This window comes from Amphibalanus amphitrite, unplaced genomic scaffold (genome assembly GCF_019059575.1).
Source record: "Amphibalanus amphitrite isolate SeventyFive unplaced genomic scaffold, NRLGWU_Aamphi_draft 000064F_arrow, whole genome shotgun sequence".
NCBI classification, from domain to species: Eukaryota; Metazoa; Arthropoda; class Thecostraca; order Balanomorpha; family Balanidae; genus Amphibalanus; species Amphibalanus amphitrite.
The window spans coordinates 132,452-150,604 of record NW_024881560.1 but is presented as its reverse complement, the minus strand read 5'-3'; the positions used below and the strand labels follow the sequence as shown (position 1 = coordinate 150,604).

At 49.1% G+C, this 18,153-nt stretch overlaps 1 protein-coding gene across 1 annotated transcript in view; it reads left to right on the top strand.

Moving 5' to 3' along the window:
* Window positions 1–18,153, top strand: part of LOC122378751 (sarcosine dehydrogenase, mitochondrial-like) — a 62,354-nt gene that overhangs the window by 31,178 nt on the left and 13,023 nt on the right. The window contains exons 6-10 of the mRNA XM_043360213.1: window positions 1,693–1,813; window positions 8,099–8,304; window positions 9,389–9,551; window positions 12,036–12,180; window positions 16,887–17,028. Of these exons, the coding sequence (XP_043216148.1) occupies window positions 1,693–1,813; window positions 8,099–8,304; window positions 9,389–9,551; window positions 12,036–12,180; window positions 16,887–17,028 (777 nt within the window). The remainder of the gene's footprint in view (window positions 1–1,692; window positions 1,814–8,098; window positions 8,305–9,388; window positions 9,552–12,035; window positions 12,181–16,886; window positions 17,029–18,153) is intronic.

Here is an 18,153-nt window from a genome sequence, read left to right as displayed (position 1 = left end):
ATCCATAGATGGAGAATTGTGCCGCGTTACGGGTGCTCGGGCGCACCCAATCCACCGTTACCCCAGCGGTGACCTTGACCCGCATCGTCTGTCTCGGCTCCAAAGCCAAACCGGCGTGGAATTGGGAGCGTTCGAGCACTCATGGTCCAGCGCAATTCTCCACCTAAATCCATTCCTGATACACATTTGCTTGCTCATAGTCATGTAACCCCGGTAAATTCACCCAACTTTCATATTGGTCGCTCCATAGACAGATGGCCACAGAGATCAACTTAAAAGGCCACTGTTGCATTCATTTAGTGGAGATCATTAAAGAGCCGTGACAGGCCACAAGTCGCGTGACATCATACGTGTAACGACCAATGACGACGGCCTGCAAAACCCAATGGAAGCGGCTAGCAGCGTGCAATAAAACAGGGCGCTGCTTTCTAAATGTCTGTCGTGCGCCATAAATGAATATATTCTTTGTAGCCTGGCAACTCAGTATCTTTTTTTAACTATTGTACTAGTATTTAATAAATTCATAATTTTATAATTGTGCTTACGCCTTATGTTGATATTAGTGATAAATCCTTAGATAAAGTAAATCGATGTGATACTTAATAGAAAAATAGCAAACTAACGCACCATTCATTCGAAAGCTGGGGAACCTACTAAAAAGAACTACTAAAATTCCTGAGGAACCAAAGGATCAAATGGGGATTAAATAGATGCCTGCTATTCCGTCGTGAAAACGGCCTATGTGAACCATTTCAGCTACTAGTTTATGTAAATGGCACGCACTTTTATTCCTGCTAAATCTGCGCAACTAAATCACCGCTTTCCGTTTCCGGTCCGAAATCCCGGCGGCGCTGGCAGGTCCGCTTACATCATGCACAACACGCCTTTAAAGTCGTATGAGTTCGGGCCCGTGCTGGAAACGCCGCCGGACGGCGCCGTTTGTGCTGCCGTAAACTCGGTAACGGCCGCGGGCCGCCGACCGGGCCATTTCTCGGCGGGCCGGGCCGCGGAGACCGTTTCTCGCCGGCCGCCGATGGGGCAGGCAGTAGCTCATGTCGGCGCCACAGGCCGGATTCGCTGGCTCCGACAGAGACCGGAACTGTCTCCGGCCCTCGGTCGCCACACATGGTGACATGAACCAGGGCCTGCCATTCTGCCGCCGCGCCGCTGTCGGCCGGAGTTTTGGTTTGTTATTTTTCGGAGGCGGTGTGTCATGGTCTGGTTGAGAGCCGCGCCGGGGTGGCCACTGTATCACAGACCTCATAATCCGCCGCAGAAAGATAAACTGTGTTGTTGTGACACACATGAAATGATGCAGCGAGATGGCGGGCTTGTAATATTTCCACAGCCATGAAGGGCGGCTGCCAAAGTTTATGCGACATACGTCCCAGATAGCATTTGAAGCGTATTGAATGAATCCTGCATCGAAGCCGGATCGCACTGAATATTTTACAGTATTTTTAGAGACTGACTGTGTGCATGCAAAGTTGGTGTTTCCTCAGCTGCAGTGTGGAGATTCGGTCGTATGAATAGTTAATTCTCATAACTTTGTTGGTCTTCGGCTGCGGATTACCATGCAGAAGGATCCAACGTGTGTTGCGGTACGACGCGCAGTAGGGGCTCCGAGGTCGCTTAGTGAGCGTTATGACATCATTGTCCGAAGTATGACCCCGCCCGTTCCCTGTCGATCAGGTGCTGGAGGGCTGCGGAGTATCGGCTATCGAGACTGAGGAGTACCGGGGCTCCCGTCGGGTCACCGCCGTCGTCACGCCCCAGGGGCGTATCAAGACCAGCGCCGTCGTTAACGCCACAGGTCAGTCGCTGCACTCAGGAATATCCTTGGTCACTTAGGGATACTCGGGCTGGACACTCAGAGACTGTTAGGCACACCTGAGGACACTTGGACACTATAGGAGTCGGTGACACTCGGGGACTCGGGGACACTCGGGGACACCCCGGGACTATGGGTTACTCGGGAACACTCCTGGATGCTCGGGAATACCAGAGGACACCTGGACACTCCGGGCTATACAGGGGGACACTCGGCGACCATCGGGGACCCACTCAGGGACACCAAGGGCACCGGGAACATTTCGGACCTCGGGGACTCTAGGGGACTCTCGGGGACTCTCGGAGACCCGGGAAATTATTAGCAGCGTTGGCGTTGATGCGCGCTCAGATCTCTTATGCTGCTCCAGCGCATTCAAGAACGACTCTTGCTTGTGGACAGTTCAGTGGTGTGCAATTGGTTCCAGCAGCATGGAGCGCAGCTGCCACCAACGTGTGGCTCGTAATAATCCCTGGGACAGTTTCATATTGGGTCACAGAGTACTGATTGAACCGTTTGTGGTTTTGATGACGATGTTACGTCCAGCAGACGTCGCCAATTATGGTCGGCAGCTCAATTTGAGCAACCCGCTAATTTCTGTGATTGACCAAATGAATTTCGTACAGTACGCCTTCTGGCAGATAGGTCAAGGCACGGACTCCTTATGTTGTGATCTGAGGAGTCAATGCTCGGAGTAGGTTTGCTGCGGTCCATGGGTCATACAGAAGCTGGACTCAAAGTGTGGTTAAAGGTAGACTGCCACCTTTTTTCCACAAAACGGTTTTCACTAGAGCTGAGCCACCTATGTCCCAGACTGAAGTCGGTTTTCCGAAATTCGAGCCCGTTTGCGAGAAATCGGAGACCAAAGTTCAGTTTGATGCCATTTTTTTAGTCCAAGAAAACCGACATCTCTACCTGTTTATCGATAACTTTGAAACATGAATTTTCTTATCTTTTGGTAAATATATGTCAAAACTTTGATTGTTTCGAGATCAGAGAAGAATTTTGGAGTGTCAAAATAAAAGTTAAACTTATATATTCAGTAGTTCATTTTTTCCAAAAAAGTGTGGGAAATGGGGTTTAACATGGGCGCCAGACCCATTCCAAATGAGCCATGATTTTTAAATGTTTTACGAACTTAAATGCAAAATAAATTAAACATGGCCAATTTCTTATGAAATCATATATTAGTAAATCATAAAATACCTTACTTTTTCAAATAAAATATAATAATCTTATGACCTTGAAGTCTAGTGATGTGCAAACATTGTCGCTAGACATTAACCGATTGATAATTGTATGATAATCGACAATTTTTTTCGCGATTCACGTGATGATACTTTGTCAGGTGAATTCTAAAATTTTGTTTTGTCCAGGGAATAAATCATAGGCCGATCTGAGAAAACTTTTTGAAGGTGGCAGTCTTCCTTTAATTTACCTGGATTTCGGTGCATTTCCATCGTTTGCACTCGTGCTGGATGCCGTGGATCCGGCGGAGGTGTTTGAATATGCTGCTCACGAGCTGCTGGATGTGCAGCGGTATAGCAAGACAGCGGACCAGTGGCACCCACCGCCATGCAGCTGCCCAAAGGTCGCCGAACTCAGTGGGTGTCGGTGTAGCGGTGTCTGGAGAAGGAAGTCCACTCTGCGGTCAGGCGCCGTCCAAGGGCGGCGTTGGAAGTCTGCGCACCACTGCCGTCTCCGCGATACGAGGAAGTTGAGAGATGGTAGTTGCTGTGAATTTGTGATGGAATCGGGGCGAGTAGTGCTCTCCTCTGGATCAAAGTACGGTTGTGAAGGCTTTAGCTGACATATTTAAGGTCCCGAGTACGAGAGCGTTCGATCCTCTGTTCCTCTTCACACTGAAAACTTTTTTACCATTTCCTGGGGGGGTAAACCCGCCATAGCATGGTAGCTTGACACACAGACGTTTTTTACCACCTTCCAGATGGTAAATTTTATTCTTTCATGGAGAGTTAACTCGTCAGGGAGGGGTAACGTGACACCCAGACGTTTTTTACCATCTTCTGTATGGTAAACTCTTTTGATTTACTCTCGTCTAGAGGGTAACATTTTCGGAAGTTACGCTCTGTGGAAGGGTATCTCTTTAACGTGACCCTCCTCTAAAGAGTAGCGTGCCATCTACTCTGTGATTTACCCTCTTACAGAGAGTATACCCTTCTGGCTTACCCTCAGTCAAATGGTAATGCTTACTCTTCCCCAAAGAGTTTACCCTCCAGAGGATGGTAGCTTGACACACAGACGTTTTTTACCACCTTCCAGATGGTAAATTTTACTCTCTCATGGAGAGTAAACTCGTCAGGGAGGGGTAACGTGACACACAGACGTTTTTTACCATCTTCTGTATGGTAAACTCTTTTGATTTACTCTCGTCTAGAGGGTAACATTTTTCGAAGTTACACGCTGTAGAAGGGTAACTCTTTAACGTGACCCTCCTCTAAAGAGTAGCATGCCATCTACTCTGTGCTTTACCCTCTTACATAGAGTATATCCTTCTGGCTTACCCTTAGTCACATGGTAATGTTCACTCTTTCCTTCAGTGTAAATCCCCCAGAGGATGGTAACGGACCCACAGACGCTTTCTTCAGAAGCTTCGCGAAGCTTCTGTTAACCGGAGTTCATCAACTAAAAACATGATTCAAGAGCAACAATATATTTGGCATTCCGTACAAACAATACGAGGGGTTCACCAGCCATGAACATTGTGAGACTCTCCACTTAATCATACGGAGTTATAACTCCGTATGAATAAGTGGAGAGTCTCATTCGATGTTCATACGGAGTTATAACTCCGTATGAATAAGTGGAGAGTCTCACAATGTTCATGGCTGGTGAACCCCTCGTATTGTTTGTACGGAATGCCAAATATATAGTGTTGCTCTTGAAGCATGTTGATTAACTCCGGTTATCAGAAGCTTCGCGAAGCTTCTGAAGAAAGCGTCTGTGGGTCCGTTACCATCCTCTGGGGGGTTTACACTAAAGGAAAGAGTAAACATCACCATGTGACAGGGTAAGCCAGAAGGATATACTCTATGCAAGAGGGTAAATCACAGAGTAGATGGCATGCTACTCTTTGGAGGAGGGTCACGTTAAAGAGTTACTCTTCCACAGCGTGTTACTTCGAAAATATTACCTTCTAGACGAGAGTAAATCAAAAGAGTTTACCATACAGAACATGGTAAAAAAACGTCTGTGTGTCACGTTACCCCTCCCTGACGAGTTTACTCTCCATGAGAGAGTAAAATTTACCATCTGGAAGGTGCTAAAAAACGTCTGTGTGTCAAGCTACCATCCTCTGGGGGGTAAACTCTTTGGGGAAGAGTAAGCATTACCATTTGACTGAGGGTAAGCCAAAAGGGTATACTCTCTGCAAGAGGGTAAATCACAGAGAAGATGGCATGCTACTCTTTAGAGGAGGGTCAGTTAAAGAGTTACCCTTCCACGGCGTGTAACTTCGAAAACGTTACCCTCTAGACGAAAGTAAATCAAAAGAGTTTACCATACAGAAGATGGTAAAAAACGTATGTGTGTCACGTTACCCCTCACTGACGAGTTTACTCTTCATGAAAGAGTAAAATTGACCATCTGGAGGGTGGTAAAAATCGTCGTGTGTGTCAAGCATACCATGCTATGGCGGGTTTACCCTTCAGGAAATGGAAAATAAAAGTTTTCAGTGAACAAAGCGTTCAGCGATGCATACGCGGTAAATAAACATTACGATACAACTTGAATGCAACTTGAATATGAACACTTAAAATGAATACTTAAATATAAATAATAATAAAGCTCCCTCGAATTGGATAAGGTACAGTGCACAACATTTGAACTGAACGGCAGCGTTCCTGGATTGTCGCCCGTCTACGTGGGATAATTAAACTGCATCACTACAGTGCATGGCTTTTTCTAAGTCGCCAACAAAATGCATCACAACAAAATGTATGTACCTACTTACAACACTCTGCCACGTGGCCGTGCACGGGGTTCTGTTAGCCAGATCAAACAAGCACCACTCAACAGCACGCAATGCTCTATCACATCGGTACTTACAATAAAATGTCCGCAGAGGCTCCATAGGCGATGAACAGCACACAAGCACAATCACCAACGGCCACGTGGCGCCGCACCGACACTGCTCACACCCTCCCTCGGAGACCAACGGCGGAAAACTGACAGATGCGCGCGCGGCCTTCAACCTTCAAACGGCCGATCTCGTTTTTGATTGGCTGATTGATACTCTTTCAAATAATATCTTCACGAGGGTAAACAAGATCCACGCATGAAACGACCACCTGCACACGAGGCACGATACCCAGGAGGAAAGAGTTTTCGTCATGTCTAGGATTGCGAGAGTAATATTGATATTTACATGGTAATAACACTCTTTGCTGGCGAATAACTTCAATTGAACCACGTACCGTTACCATGCACATAATGGTAGCAGCGAGGTACCCTTTCAATATACTCTTATCTTGCGGGTTTGGTGAAAATGAATCCTCCAGGAGGTGGTAAAAAAGTTTTGAGTGCATCTCACCAGCACACACTGACCTGTCCTCCCGTCCGCTAGTTAAGTTTCCATACTGCCCGGCGCCCTGAGATGTTCGAAAGGCACCACCACCTCTGGCTGACCCGCCAATACCTATCTGGATTACACAAACACATTAGGTTATGTGAGTGCATCAGAGACACAGGCTCTTGTCGGTGTAAAAAGACTGGAGGAGTGGAAAAGACTGGTCTAAATCCAATGGAACGAGTGGCTGTCGTTGCAACATAATGGGACTACCAAATTGATTAAACGCTTCCTAAGGGAGCTCCGTTTATAGAAACATTTTCATTGTTGTCACACAGGGATTTTGTTTGGCAAAGCTGCTTCATGTTTGAGGAGCCGGTGTGCGTCGTGCACCGTACCACTGCAGGTGCAAGCCGGCAATGTCCGGCTGTGCGGTATTCACCACACATTAACGTTTTCGATTTGACGGCAGTTTCCGTTAACTGTTTTTGTTACTCTGATAGATAGAGCCTTGATGACGAGTTTGAGCATCGATTCAGTAACTTTGTAATTCAGTAGCAGTAATAATGCCATCCCCTACAACCTACTCCGCACTAGCTTTCTGGTTTTATCACATTTGCTGAAGCGCTAGGGTTTTAGATCGGGAATATTCGTATATAAAGACTCAGGCACCACAAGTTCGTATTTACCTATCATAAAAATTCATAAGCCTAAGAAGATGGCCATTCTGAAGTTAGACGGGGCTGTTTAAGGAGGCCATTTCGTTTTCCAACTGCTGATTCTTCGCTTTTTTAACTCAACTTAATTAACAGGCACATAGCACACCTCTCACGCCAGCTTGAGATCAAAACGACGGCCAAGTTTTGCGGCTCTGAGAGCTCGCCGCCGTCGACCGCGAGCTTATGCTGAATTTATCACAGCGCATTATGGTAAACAAGACTGACATTTCTCTGATAGAGAACAAATGCCACAAAAGAACGTTTTAGTGTGCAGAGCGAACCTAGTGAGCATTATCCGAAATTGAACTCCCTTGTCGTGTAAGCGTTGCCACGTTGTGTCGCAGGGAAATGTTTCATATGCGCACTTTGTTAGTGACATAAAGCTGGTGGTAGCAGCGGCTTTTATCGCCTGCGCACTCATGCCAGGTCGTAAAACACCGAAATCATTTAGCGCCCGGTACTCGGCGAGTGATTCTGAAAGGTCTCTCGTGATGGGCGACGCCCGAAAATGGGTTTGAGACTTACATCAGAATAAGGAAGATGTTAACGTCAGCGATAAAATGTTCATTCCTCACTGCATTATTTTTACTAGGCTTAGAGGATACTGCCTGCATCCGTTTCCACAAAACGGGTACATGGTCCAGTACGGCTCCAAGTGTTTTCGATCAAATATTTATAGGTGACTGTTGGTTTCAATGCACATTTTCTTATCTTTCCTACAGCCAGCGCAAACCACATCGGTATTCGATTCTTCACATTGCTTGACTTCTTCCGGCCACACCCGGATTACTTCAATCGCTTGATCCAACTTCTGACCTCATGGCTTGCATTCACGGTCCGCTTTTGACAGGAATCAGACTTTTTTGAACGGACGTCATCAATTTCTTGCTTTGCCCCGCATTACTTGATGTTACGTAATCTGGCATAATTTCATATGGAAATTTACTCGGGCTTTTCCGATTTCATATGACTTGGTCGGATCTTTTCTAGCCTGCAGTCTTTGACCCTCTTCTCTTTCGGTAGGCGCGTGGGCCAACTACATCACAGAGATGGTCGGCATCCACATACCGCTGATGGCCATGAAGCACGCCTACGTGGTCACCGAGAAGATCCCCGGCATCGAGATGACGCCCAACGTGCGGGACCACGACGCGTCGGTGTACCTCAAACTGCAGGGCGACGCGCTCAGCGTTGGCGGCTACGAGTACAACCCCATCATCATGGATCAGGTGGGTTTGGGGAGCGCCGAGCGTAGGCTGAAGGGCATCAGTTTAAATAACGCTCACCTTAAGAATGTCCAAATGTTTTGTCCTCTAGCGAAGGTAGCGCAAGTTCAGGAGAGAGCTAATGAGTATATTTTCGGAGAATATAGGTACCAATGCTTCATATTTTCATAAAGAACTGCAAACAGACTTCGGAAACAAAACGTAGCTGAAGTGAATAGCTAGCTTTGGCGCCAAGCAAGGCTGGAGGTGTTTCCTGCCATTTCAATCCCACCACTCCTCCAACTGCACTGAACCGGCGCCTGTTTTGTGGACGGTTTACCGTCTCCTGTCAGTGAGGACGCCGCCATGCCCTCCCCGGGGTGCTCCTGCCCGGTCCTAGAAGACGAGTGGGCGGTGCGTGCGGCCGTGCACAAACGGCCGTCTCTGGGCCGTCGCTCGGCCGCCGCCGGCCACGGCTGGACGCAATTTGTTGTCCGAGTCCCCCGGGACCGCGGTCCATCGGCGGTGTCAGATCCGACGTAAAGGACACGGAGATGGAGTCGTCTGGACGTGGCGACGGAGCCGTCTGGACACAGAGATGGAGCCGTCCGGACACGGAGATGGAGCCGTCCGGACACGGAGATGGAGCCGTCTGGACGACACGGAGATGGAGCCCGTCCAGACGACACGGAGATGGAGCCGTCCGGACACACGGCTCAGCGCACCGGACCGGTGCCGACGGCAGCGCAAAACGGACAGATGAAAATGGCGTCGCACGACCGGAGTGCGAGGCGGCTTTCCCTTTTAAAGCTAGAAGAGTCGTGGGTAAAAACTTATGGGTGACGGCTGCAAGACGGGTGCAAGTAATTCCTGACTGATAGGCATTCCTCGCGGGATTTCCTCAAAACGTTGAGTAACGACTCGATGCATGTAACGCAAAACTAATTGCTAACCTATCAAAGCGTGATGCCGAAAAACAGGACATACTTTTTACTGATTGCACTGAGCAGTGTGTGCAATGTCTCATCACCTCGCATCTCACGTATCTCGACTCTCACCGTTTCTCACGTTCCCCATGTCTCTCAATTCTCACTCCCACGCCCCGCAGGTGGACCGCGACTTTCCGTTCGGGCTATTCGAGCTCGATTGGGACGTGTTCATGTGCCACATAGAGGGGTCCATCAACCGACTGCCGGCCCTCGAGAAGACGGGCATCAAGTCGACCGTGTGCGGCCCCGAGTCGTTCACTCCCGACCACAACCCCATCATGGGTGAGTCTCGGCGGGGCCGGTGGGACCGGGACGGGGTGATGGGACTGGGCAGGGTGGAGGATGATGGGACGGGGACGGAGTGAGGCCGATGGGACTGGGCAGGGTGGAGGTCATGGGACAGGGTCAGGGCGGAGGCGATGGGACAGCGCAAGTTGGAGGTGATGGGACAGCGCAGGTTGAAGGTGATGGGACAAGGCTGGAATGAGCCCGATGGGACTGGGCTGTGATAGCTGAAAGAAGCCGGAGACGGGTGTGATGGGACCGGGCGGGTAAAACTGAATGTGGCTGGGTATATATGAGATGCAGCTGGACTAAGTAAGCGGGACGCAGCGGGACGGTTTCGGTGGAAATTCCGGTGAGAACCGGGTTACGTCAGTCTTGATAAACTGGAGGTGGGACGGCCTCACAAGTGTAATGAGACAGAATTATTCAATTATGGAAGCGTGGGGAGTGTAGATAATAGCGGCAAAATATTCCTTGTGTATGGTAAGTAACATCAAACATGATCGAGCAGATATAAAAATATAGTGGCATTGTTGTGGGTACATCGTCTTTGAATCTCATAGAGTCAAAAATCAAAGTTGCATTCATTCAACGTATGTTTGTGGTGAAGTGAAAAAAAATGATTTCGGTTATGTGACTACGTCCCGATGCCGAGGATCAGACGTTTTGTGATGTGTGTAAAACTCGGCCAAGCGAATATCATGAGACTTTGGGGCTTGTAGACCGACATAACCTCCTTCGCATCCCATCTGCCGCCTTGACTGTCAGCTTTCAGAGTTCTCGGCTAGCAAAAACTTACGTAAACACACAAAACTTTGATGCCTCACCAGCATCCCGAATATAACTCACAAACAGTACGGTGACTGACGTATTATTTCTACATCAAAGTTCAGTGTGGCTGAGTCCACAGCATTGTAATAGTTGTGTTACATAAGCCTCATAAAACTAAAGAATTGATAAAGTAAGTATGTTCGATGGTGCGACAATTTCAGTTACCCTGACTATGGAAAGTTTGAATGGTATTTTTATCTTCAGATCTGTTGTCTTTGATGTAGGTATTTATTGGGTATTTAATATAAAAATCGAAACAAAATATTACATAGCAACCGTTGTTAAAGTAAAATAGTGTGAACATTTTGCACAACAAAAACGATAAAAATTACTCTTCACTATCATGTAATGACTTTTTATCCGGCAATAAGTTGGTAGGAGCATAAACATTGTCATCCAAAATGTCTGATAATAACAGCTCGCTCACAGCGCTATCTAAAGTCATCTATCTTTCAGCACAGGGCTGCGTGCGATGTATCCCGGCAGTCAGCTCTGAGCTCGGCGCCGGTTCAAACCGGCGCCTTCTGCGTCGTCCCGTCGTCGAAACTCTCACCAGCCCGGGCGCAGATTTAGAGATTACCCTCTGAGTACTTTAGCCTACATGACGAACACTTGCGGGCCACTCAGCAGTCAGCAGTCGCTCTCTGCTCCGTCGCGGGCCCGGGGGGGGGGGGGGGCAGTGGCGCTGCAGCAGACTCGGACGGCAATAATATAACTACACGGCACTTCTACGAACGCAACCGGACCGCGCTGAGTGACCGGCCGGAGTGCCCCCCTCCCCCCCCCCCACCGGACGTCAAAGGTCAGCGCCGGCCGGGTCACCCGGGTCCGATCCACCGGTGATAACCACGCCACACTTTACTGGGCGCCGCCCCGACACCTGGCCGATATATACAGCAACAATTGGGCAGCTTATTAAACGCAGAAACGGTGAAATGTCAACGACAGAAACCTCCTCCGAACTTACTTTACATATACCGGATTTATGCTATGCTGAAGGGCAGGAAAAATATTCAATATGCAGTTACTTAATAAATAAAGTAAATGACCACGAGCTGCGAACACCTGCTGCCTTTAATCATGCTAACAGCTGAAGATGAGTCAATCATACAAGCAAAATGGTTCCCGATTGATGATGGCTCCAAGCCGCAAGGAGTTCTGAATCGCGAGCCAAAAGGTAGTTATGATCAAACAGCAAACTTTGCTGGCGCTAATAGCTTCCCAGCGCAACAGATGGGGTTGTGAATGTACTTATATTAATTACACGGGATTCACGAGTCAGGGTTTTTTTTCGTTAAACCTCAGCCTTCCTTGTCTACCCACAAATATAACAAAGGCTTAAAAGAGTACAATTTGCATTTAGCCATCAATAACGTTGTGAATGGTGATATTTCTCGCCAGTCACTGCTTGACATCAGCATTTCAATTCATCGAGTACAATGTCATCTTCCTCTGTATTTGAATGAAAGATTGAATAGAAGAATCTGACTATATGGCAGTAACATATCGCTGCTGCAGCTATATCTATGAGATCCCAATCCTGCTAGGCTGCCTCCCACATCTGTTGTCTTGGCATAACAACAAACTACAAAGTGTCGTTTAATCTGCATCTGTCACAGTGTTGACGCCCCGTTCCGGTGTGCGCCTCAGGCGAGGACCCTCGGGTGCGTGGCTTTTACCACAACTGCGGCTTCAACTCGAGCGGTATGATGCTGGGTGCCGGCTGTGGCTGGCAGACGGCCGAGTGGATCGTCAACGGACGACCCTCGCTCGACATGTACGGCTTCGACATCAGGTCAGTTCCGAGAGGAGAGGAGGTCAGCAGGTCAGTCCGGGAGAGATAAGGTCAGCAGGGTGGTCTGAGGAGAGAGAGAGGGAGAGAGAGAGAGAGAGAGAGAGAGAGAGAGAGAGAGAGAGAGAGAGAGAAAGAGAGAGAGAGAGAAAGAGAGAGAGAGAGAGAGAGAGAGAGAGAGAGAGAGAGAGAGAGAGAGAGAGGGTGATCAGGTCAGTTACGAGGGAGAGTGGGGTCATCAGGCCAGAACTGGGAAGAGGGAGGCCACCAGTTCAGACCTGGGAAATGGAACGGATCAGACGTCTCCCCTGGAATAGTACGACTAATCGTCAGATCAAACATGGAGTGGGGTGGGACATCCATGTCATCCTAACTAGCTCATCAATGATGGCTCGCTGGTCAGTTTAGGTCGGAAAGGAGCAGGACATGTTTGTTTCCGATTGATTCATTCCCGGCCAACCTTTACCAAAATCCTACAAAAGCTGGCAAATATTTGACTTGCCGGGCTCATTGTCGGGTGGTGTGCTACATTTAGTATGATTCTGGTATGCATGCATATATGTCTGCTGAGTGCCGGGTCCCACTAAGCCGGTCGATGCCGGTCAGCTCATTCCGGATTCGGCGGCATACACTAACTGAAGCCTCCTGACTTTCAATGGCGTGTCGCGATGACGCGCTGCCGTCGTCGCCCGGCCGGCGCCGCACCGTCGCCCCCGCTCCCATTCGGACAGACTTCCGGCTGATCAACGACCGGCAGGTGCTGGGACCTCGCGGCGGGACGGGGCGCGATCTATGCATAGCCGAATGTCGAACTCTGACTCATTTATCATGGCCCCGACTGCGAGTCGCGAGCTTAACTGGCTGGAAGGTTGATAAGTGTTCGGGAAGCATTTTATACGTGAGCTGTCAAAACGTCCTTATTCATTTTTTATTTTGCATGTCACTTTAAATATTGTAAGTACTGGCAGCTGAATGTCATATGAGACAAGTACCTACTCGAGAACAAATACGATAGGATAATGATTTGTGTGACTGTAACCTATAACTCTGATAATCTGTTTTTAAACAAAAAGCCTGACATCACTGCTATTTACCATTCAAACACCCTATTTGCTCAAATCTGGCGTTTAAGCGGAAAGACCCAGAAGGCGTGTCAATGGGCAGCTTGGCGCTGCGGGAGCGGACCGGCTCACGATGGCGGATAGAGGCTCATTTCCCGTGTGTGTTCCGGCCGGACCGAGTGTCTATTCCGGCGCGGCTGACTCACGGCCGCGCCGTAATTGGGTGCGGCCGCGTTACGGTGATGGGCCTGAACTCTGATCTCCCGTGCGCCCGCGAGCCCTCGCCGTCGCCAGCTTCCTGCCCGTGCTCTCGCCATCACCATCGACCTCAAAATTCACCTCGCATGCTTCATGGATCTCAAATTCGTCTTCTTGTCAACACCCTCGCCCCTTACCTTGCGTGCGCTTTCGAACTTCAATACGACCTCGACTTCGACCTTGATTTCGATTTCGCTAGAACCTTGCATTTATGATACCCATCGCCTTGCCTTTTTGTGACCTTGGATGGAAAATCTCGAAGGTCACCTTACAGCCGACAAATCGATCGGGGCACCTACCTTACTCTGAAAACTGACGGATTGGCTATTGAATCTTCTGGAAACTGCAGAATTTGTCACCTCGCTTTTCGATCGTCAGTGCATTCACCTTTCTCGGCTCGTCTTCTCCTGAAGTTGAACTATCCGGTCGCTGATCGTTGGCGTCAGTCATTTGACCGGTGAACAGCGCGCTGTGGCTGAGCCTGCTGGGAAATCATTCACCGGCCGCGGTTCGTCCGACAGCGCCGGGACAGAGCAGAGCTGGTCTATGTTCTCTCGGCTCTGTCCCGCTCTGTCATCTTATAAGGAAATACTAGCGCAGGGGACACATAACTTTTCCATAAAGACGGTTCATGCATCTATAAATTTATTATTGCAGGCTCTCTTTTCATTTTGTTGGAGGCGATGTGACTGCAGAAAATGCAAAGAACGGAGAAAAACAGGCGTTCGCTGGCTCTTGCCTGCCCGCGGACCGCGCTGACATCGGAAATAGTTTTTGTTCTACATTTCAGCTAAGTGGAAATACCGCAGCACTCAACGGGCGAGCAAAATGCAATCAGGCGCCGCTAACTGACGAAGTTCGCGGCGATCCCGTTGGCGATTAGAATTTGCCTCACCGGCGCGCGCGAGTGGGCGCCGCTTCTTTTGGCAGACACAATTCTGTTTAGATAGTGTCAGCAATTTGTCACAGAAATTAAATAGCGAAATGGTCCGATCGACCGGGCCGTGGCTGGCGGCTCAGCCGGCCCGGAGACGGTCCGGAACTGGCGAGGACGGCTCCAAATTACAGCACATTCAGCGCCGTGACAGTCTGCCGGGCCCGATCGACCGACCGGCTGGTAAAATCTGCCGACCACCGCGCCGGAACCGGTAACAGAGGTCAGCTTTAACACCAGCAACAACAGCTGGGACACGATCCATATTAGGCTGCATATAACTACCATGTGGTATTGTATGGAGAAAGTGGCTTCATCAGAATTAGAACTCTGTATAAATCTGCGAGTATTTTGTCTTGCACATATGTATGTAGGTACAGGTCAAGGGCCAAATGTAAATACCACATTGTTTTATACGTATTGCCATAGAAATGAAGATGTGCTAAGTTTATACCGCTTTTCCATCGTCAGTTCACTTTGTGTATTTTTTTTTTTAATTTGTGCAGATGAATTCGGTCACAGTGAGCTAAGAAGTGCCATCACCGATGGTGGCAGCAACACGGACCACCAGAGAAGCTCCCGGAGCTCACAGCAGTCAGACTCGCAGACGGGACACCTAAGTTCCGGCTGCTGCGCGGTCCTGGACTACACTGATGTAACGCGGTGCGCTGTTGGATGCTGGGCCGCAGATAGATAGCCTGGTGTTATATGTAGGCCCCCAACCCCAGCTCCATGACTGTGGTGGCCGACTGGACTGGAGCCCGCGCTCGCATGACGCCCGTGGCCGGCGGACACTTTGGACTAACCGCCTACACGGGAAGTCCATCTGCAGAAGATATCGCGAGCTATTTCCGCCCGTCAGACGCCCCTCCAAAATAACGACAGCGGTGACGTCACGTAAGCTGAGAGAATGACCACATTCAGTCGCTTTCATGCATTCAAATGGGTGCGTCCAGAAGCTGTGCTTAAAATTAGCAACAAACACGCTCCAAATGTAGTGAATTCAAATGGGCCGTGAACTACGTGTTTCAATATTTACCTTGCAACGGCTGGGCCGGCTGGTAGTCTTGTATTGACTTCGGGCTTGGGGACCGGGGAGAAGAGGCGAGGGAGGGGTAAGCTCCCTGCATCAAAGTTACCTGCGCGAAAGAGATGGAGTAAACGGCGGGCGGGGTGTTTTACGGCGACGAATCTACAGCGCTTTCTCTATGTACCTAGCACATCCGTAACAGGCCGCATTTCTTGCCAAAATCAGGCTGAATCTAACGGCGTTCTTACATATAGAATTATAAATGAATTCCCTCGGCCGAGACACCTGTTCTCTGCAGTCCATAGATAGTTCTGTCGGTGGCCAGCTCCTCTCCCTTCTGACTCCTTAGTCTAACTGATCCGTCCCCGCCGGTCGTCCGGAACCTTGAGCGGACGCTCTGTGACCGGGCGTCACTAGTCGCTCCGTCCTAGTACACCGTGCTGGATGGGCTGCCGCTGCGGACCCAATTCAGTCGCCAACTCCCGCGGGTGTAGCCGCCTGCCCTCCAATTACAAACGGGTGTGCTTTGGGCCCGCTGCCTTCAGCGATCCACTACTGTCACTATCCCTCTCTGTATCCAAGGCTCAGACAAGACGAGTTGTGTGAACAACGCCAACGCACGCTATTCTTGTATTCATTCTAAAACCTGCCGTGCGTTGTGATATTGATCCACGTATACTCCAACCAAGTGCATGAGTGCTAAGTGTGTAATTGTATGAGTGCTCGACCAAACACCCGTCTATGATAAGACTTCTTAGCTATGTCACTTTTAGGTCATCATTCACCTGCTTACGTATTATTCGAGACATTGAGGCCAAGTGTAAACAATACAATATCAGGAATAGAGTCACAGCTGGAGAGAAACTACCTATGTCCTTTAATAGGTAATGCAATTGAAAGGTTGGATATCATTTGGTATCTCAATCCCCTAAGCTGATTTGTATATTTTGATTCCAGCTCTCTATACCATTGCAATATTGCTGAATAATGTCAAGGCTGTTCTAATGAAGTACATGCCATTAGCTGCACTCCGATGGCGGGGCTGGCGGCCGATCGGGCGCCCGGTGTCGTTACTGTTTATGTACGATCTCATCTGCATGATATGAACATGTTACCAATCACGGATGCATCCTGATGAGCGCGCGGCTAACAAATGGCAGTTGGTGCCGAATCCCGGGGCCGCTGCTGGCTGAAAGCTGGCAACAAAGCGACAAACGGCCGGCCCAGCCCTGGCAACAAAACGGCAACGGGTTGTTGCAAAAGAAGTAGACATTGCCCTGCCTTAGACATTGCCAGACACTACAGACCGGTGGGCAGCGCGCAGCAAACTTGCATAACGAACGGCGTTTCTGCATATCGCACATTGGTTTCAACTTGACAGCCCTGCTCAAACGCATTGGCGCTAATTTGGCACCTTCCTTTACAGGCGCTTCAATCCAGAGTTGTCTGCTAACAAGGAGTGGACCACAGCACGAAGCCATGAGGCGTACGCCAAAAACTACGCGATGGTGTTTCCACACGACGAGCCTCTGGCGGGCAGGAACATGAGGAAGGACCCGCTGTACCAGGTCAGTCAATTGGAAGCCAAACGCTCCACTAAAGGAAACACGGGGAAATGGTGGTGCGTTTTCCGAAATACGGGAAGCCCTGCCTGCTGCTCCGGGCGGGTGCCCACACCTTCCCGTTAGCTAGCGCTCCTCTCTCGGCTCCCCGCGATCAGGTGAGGCCGTCGGTTTCCGCCCACGGCAGCAGGGCCGACTTCAGAGGGCCCGGCGGCTGGCGGTGACTGGCGATCGCACTGGCTCCATCACGGAAATCCGCGTCTCCCGGCCCCAGGAAACATCAACGGCCCGGTAACTTGCCGGCTGGGTTCACTGGCAAATTGATGCCGCCTGATAGCACCGGCCCGTGACAGTCGCATCGGCCATTCCGCAGTTATTACCACGCCGATGCCACAAGTTGTGAACTGTATCAATACCGTGCGACGTTTTATTGAACTTATAATCCGACTGTTCAGAACTTGTGCATCTGAAATCAGCGACGCTAATATAAGGTAATGCTTCCGAACTTCAGCACTTGAGTTGAATGCAGAACCCTTACAAACAGTAGCATTCCTCTTTTCCATGTGAAGTTTGACGCTGACGCAGTCGGGAACAACTTCAATGATAAATGAGCTCAGAGGGCCACTTCAGAAATGACAGTCTCACGATATTCGCTGATATGTTTGGATTAATGACATCTGCATCCGCTATTTAAATTTTGTAACAAATTCAACCTTGTATTAATAAAACTAAATGATATGCTTCATGTAATCATGTGTTCGCCTCTACAGTTTCTCAAACGTTCCAGGCGTATTGAGGCCAAGCTGTGAATGATTAGATCATGGATTGTTTCTCCAGCATGTAGCAAAATGCGCAAACCAATGTCCATCACCATCGAACTGCTTATAACAATGAACGACCAAGTATATGTAACTTTGTGACATTCTACACGTGCATTGAAGTCTGACAAATGTCAAGTTGTTGCGGGAGCCAAACTGCCTTCATTATCCCTTAGAGCTTTGGTGAAGTTACTGCAGCATAGAAGAAAGCTAGATAAGCACGTTTTTATTGAATTGCTAAACTTAGAACAGCAGTCATCTCTCACAGCCACAATATGATACATTGATACACGTATATACGGAATATGGAATC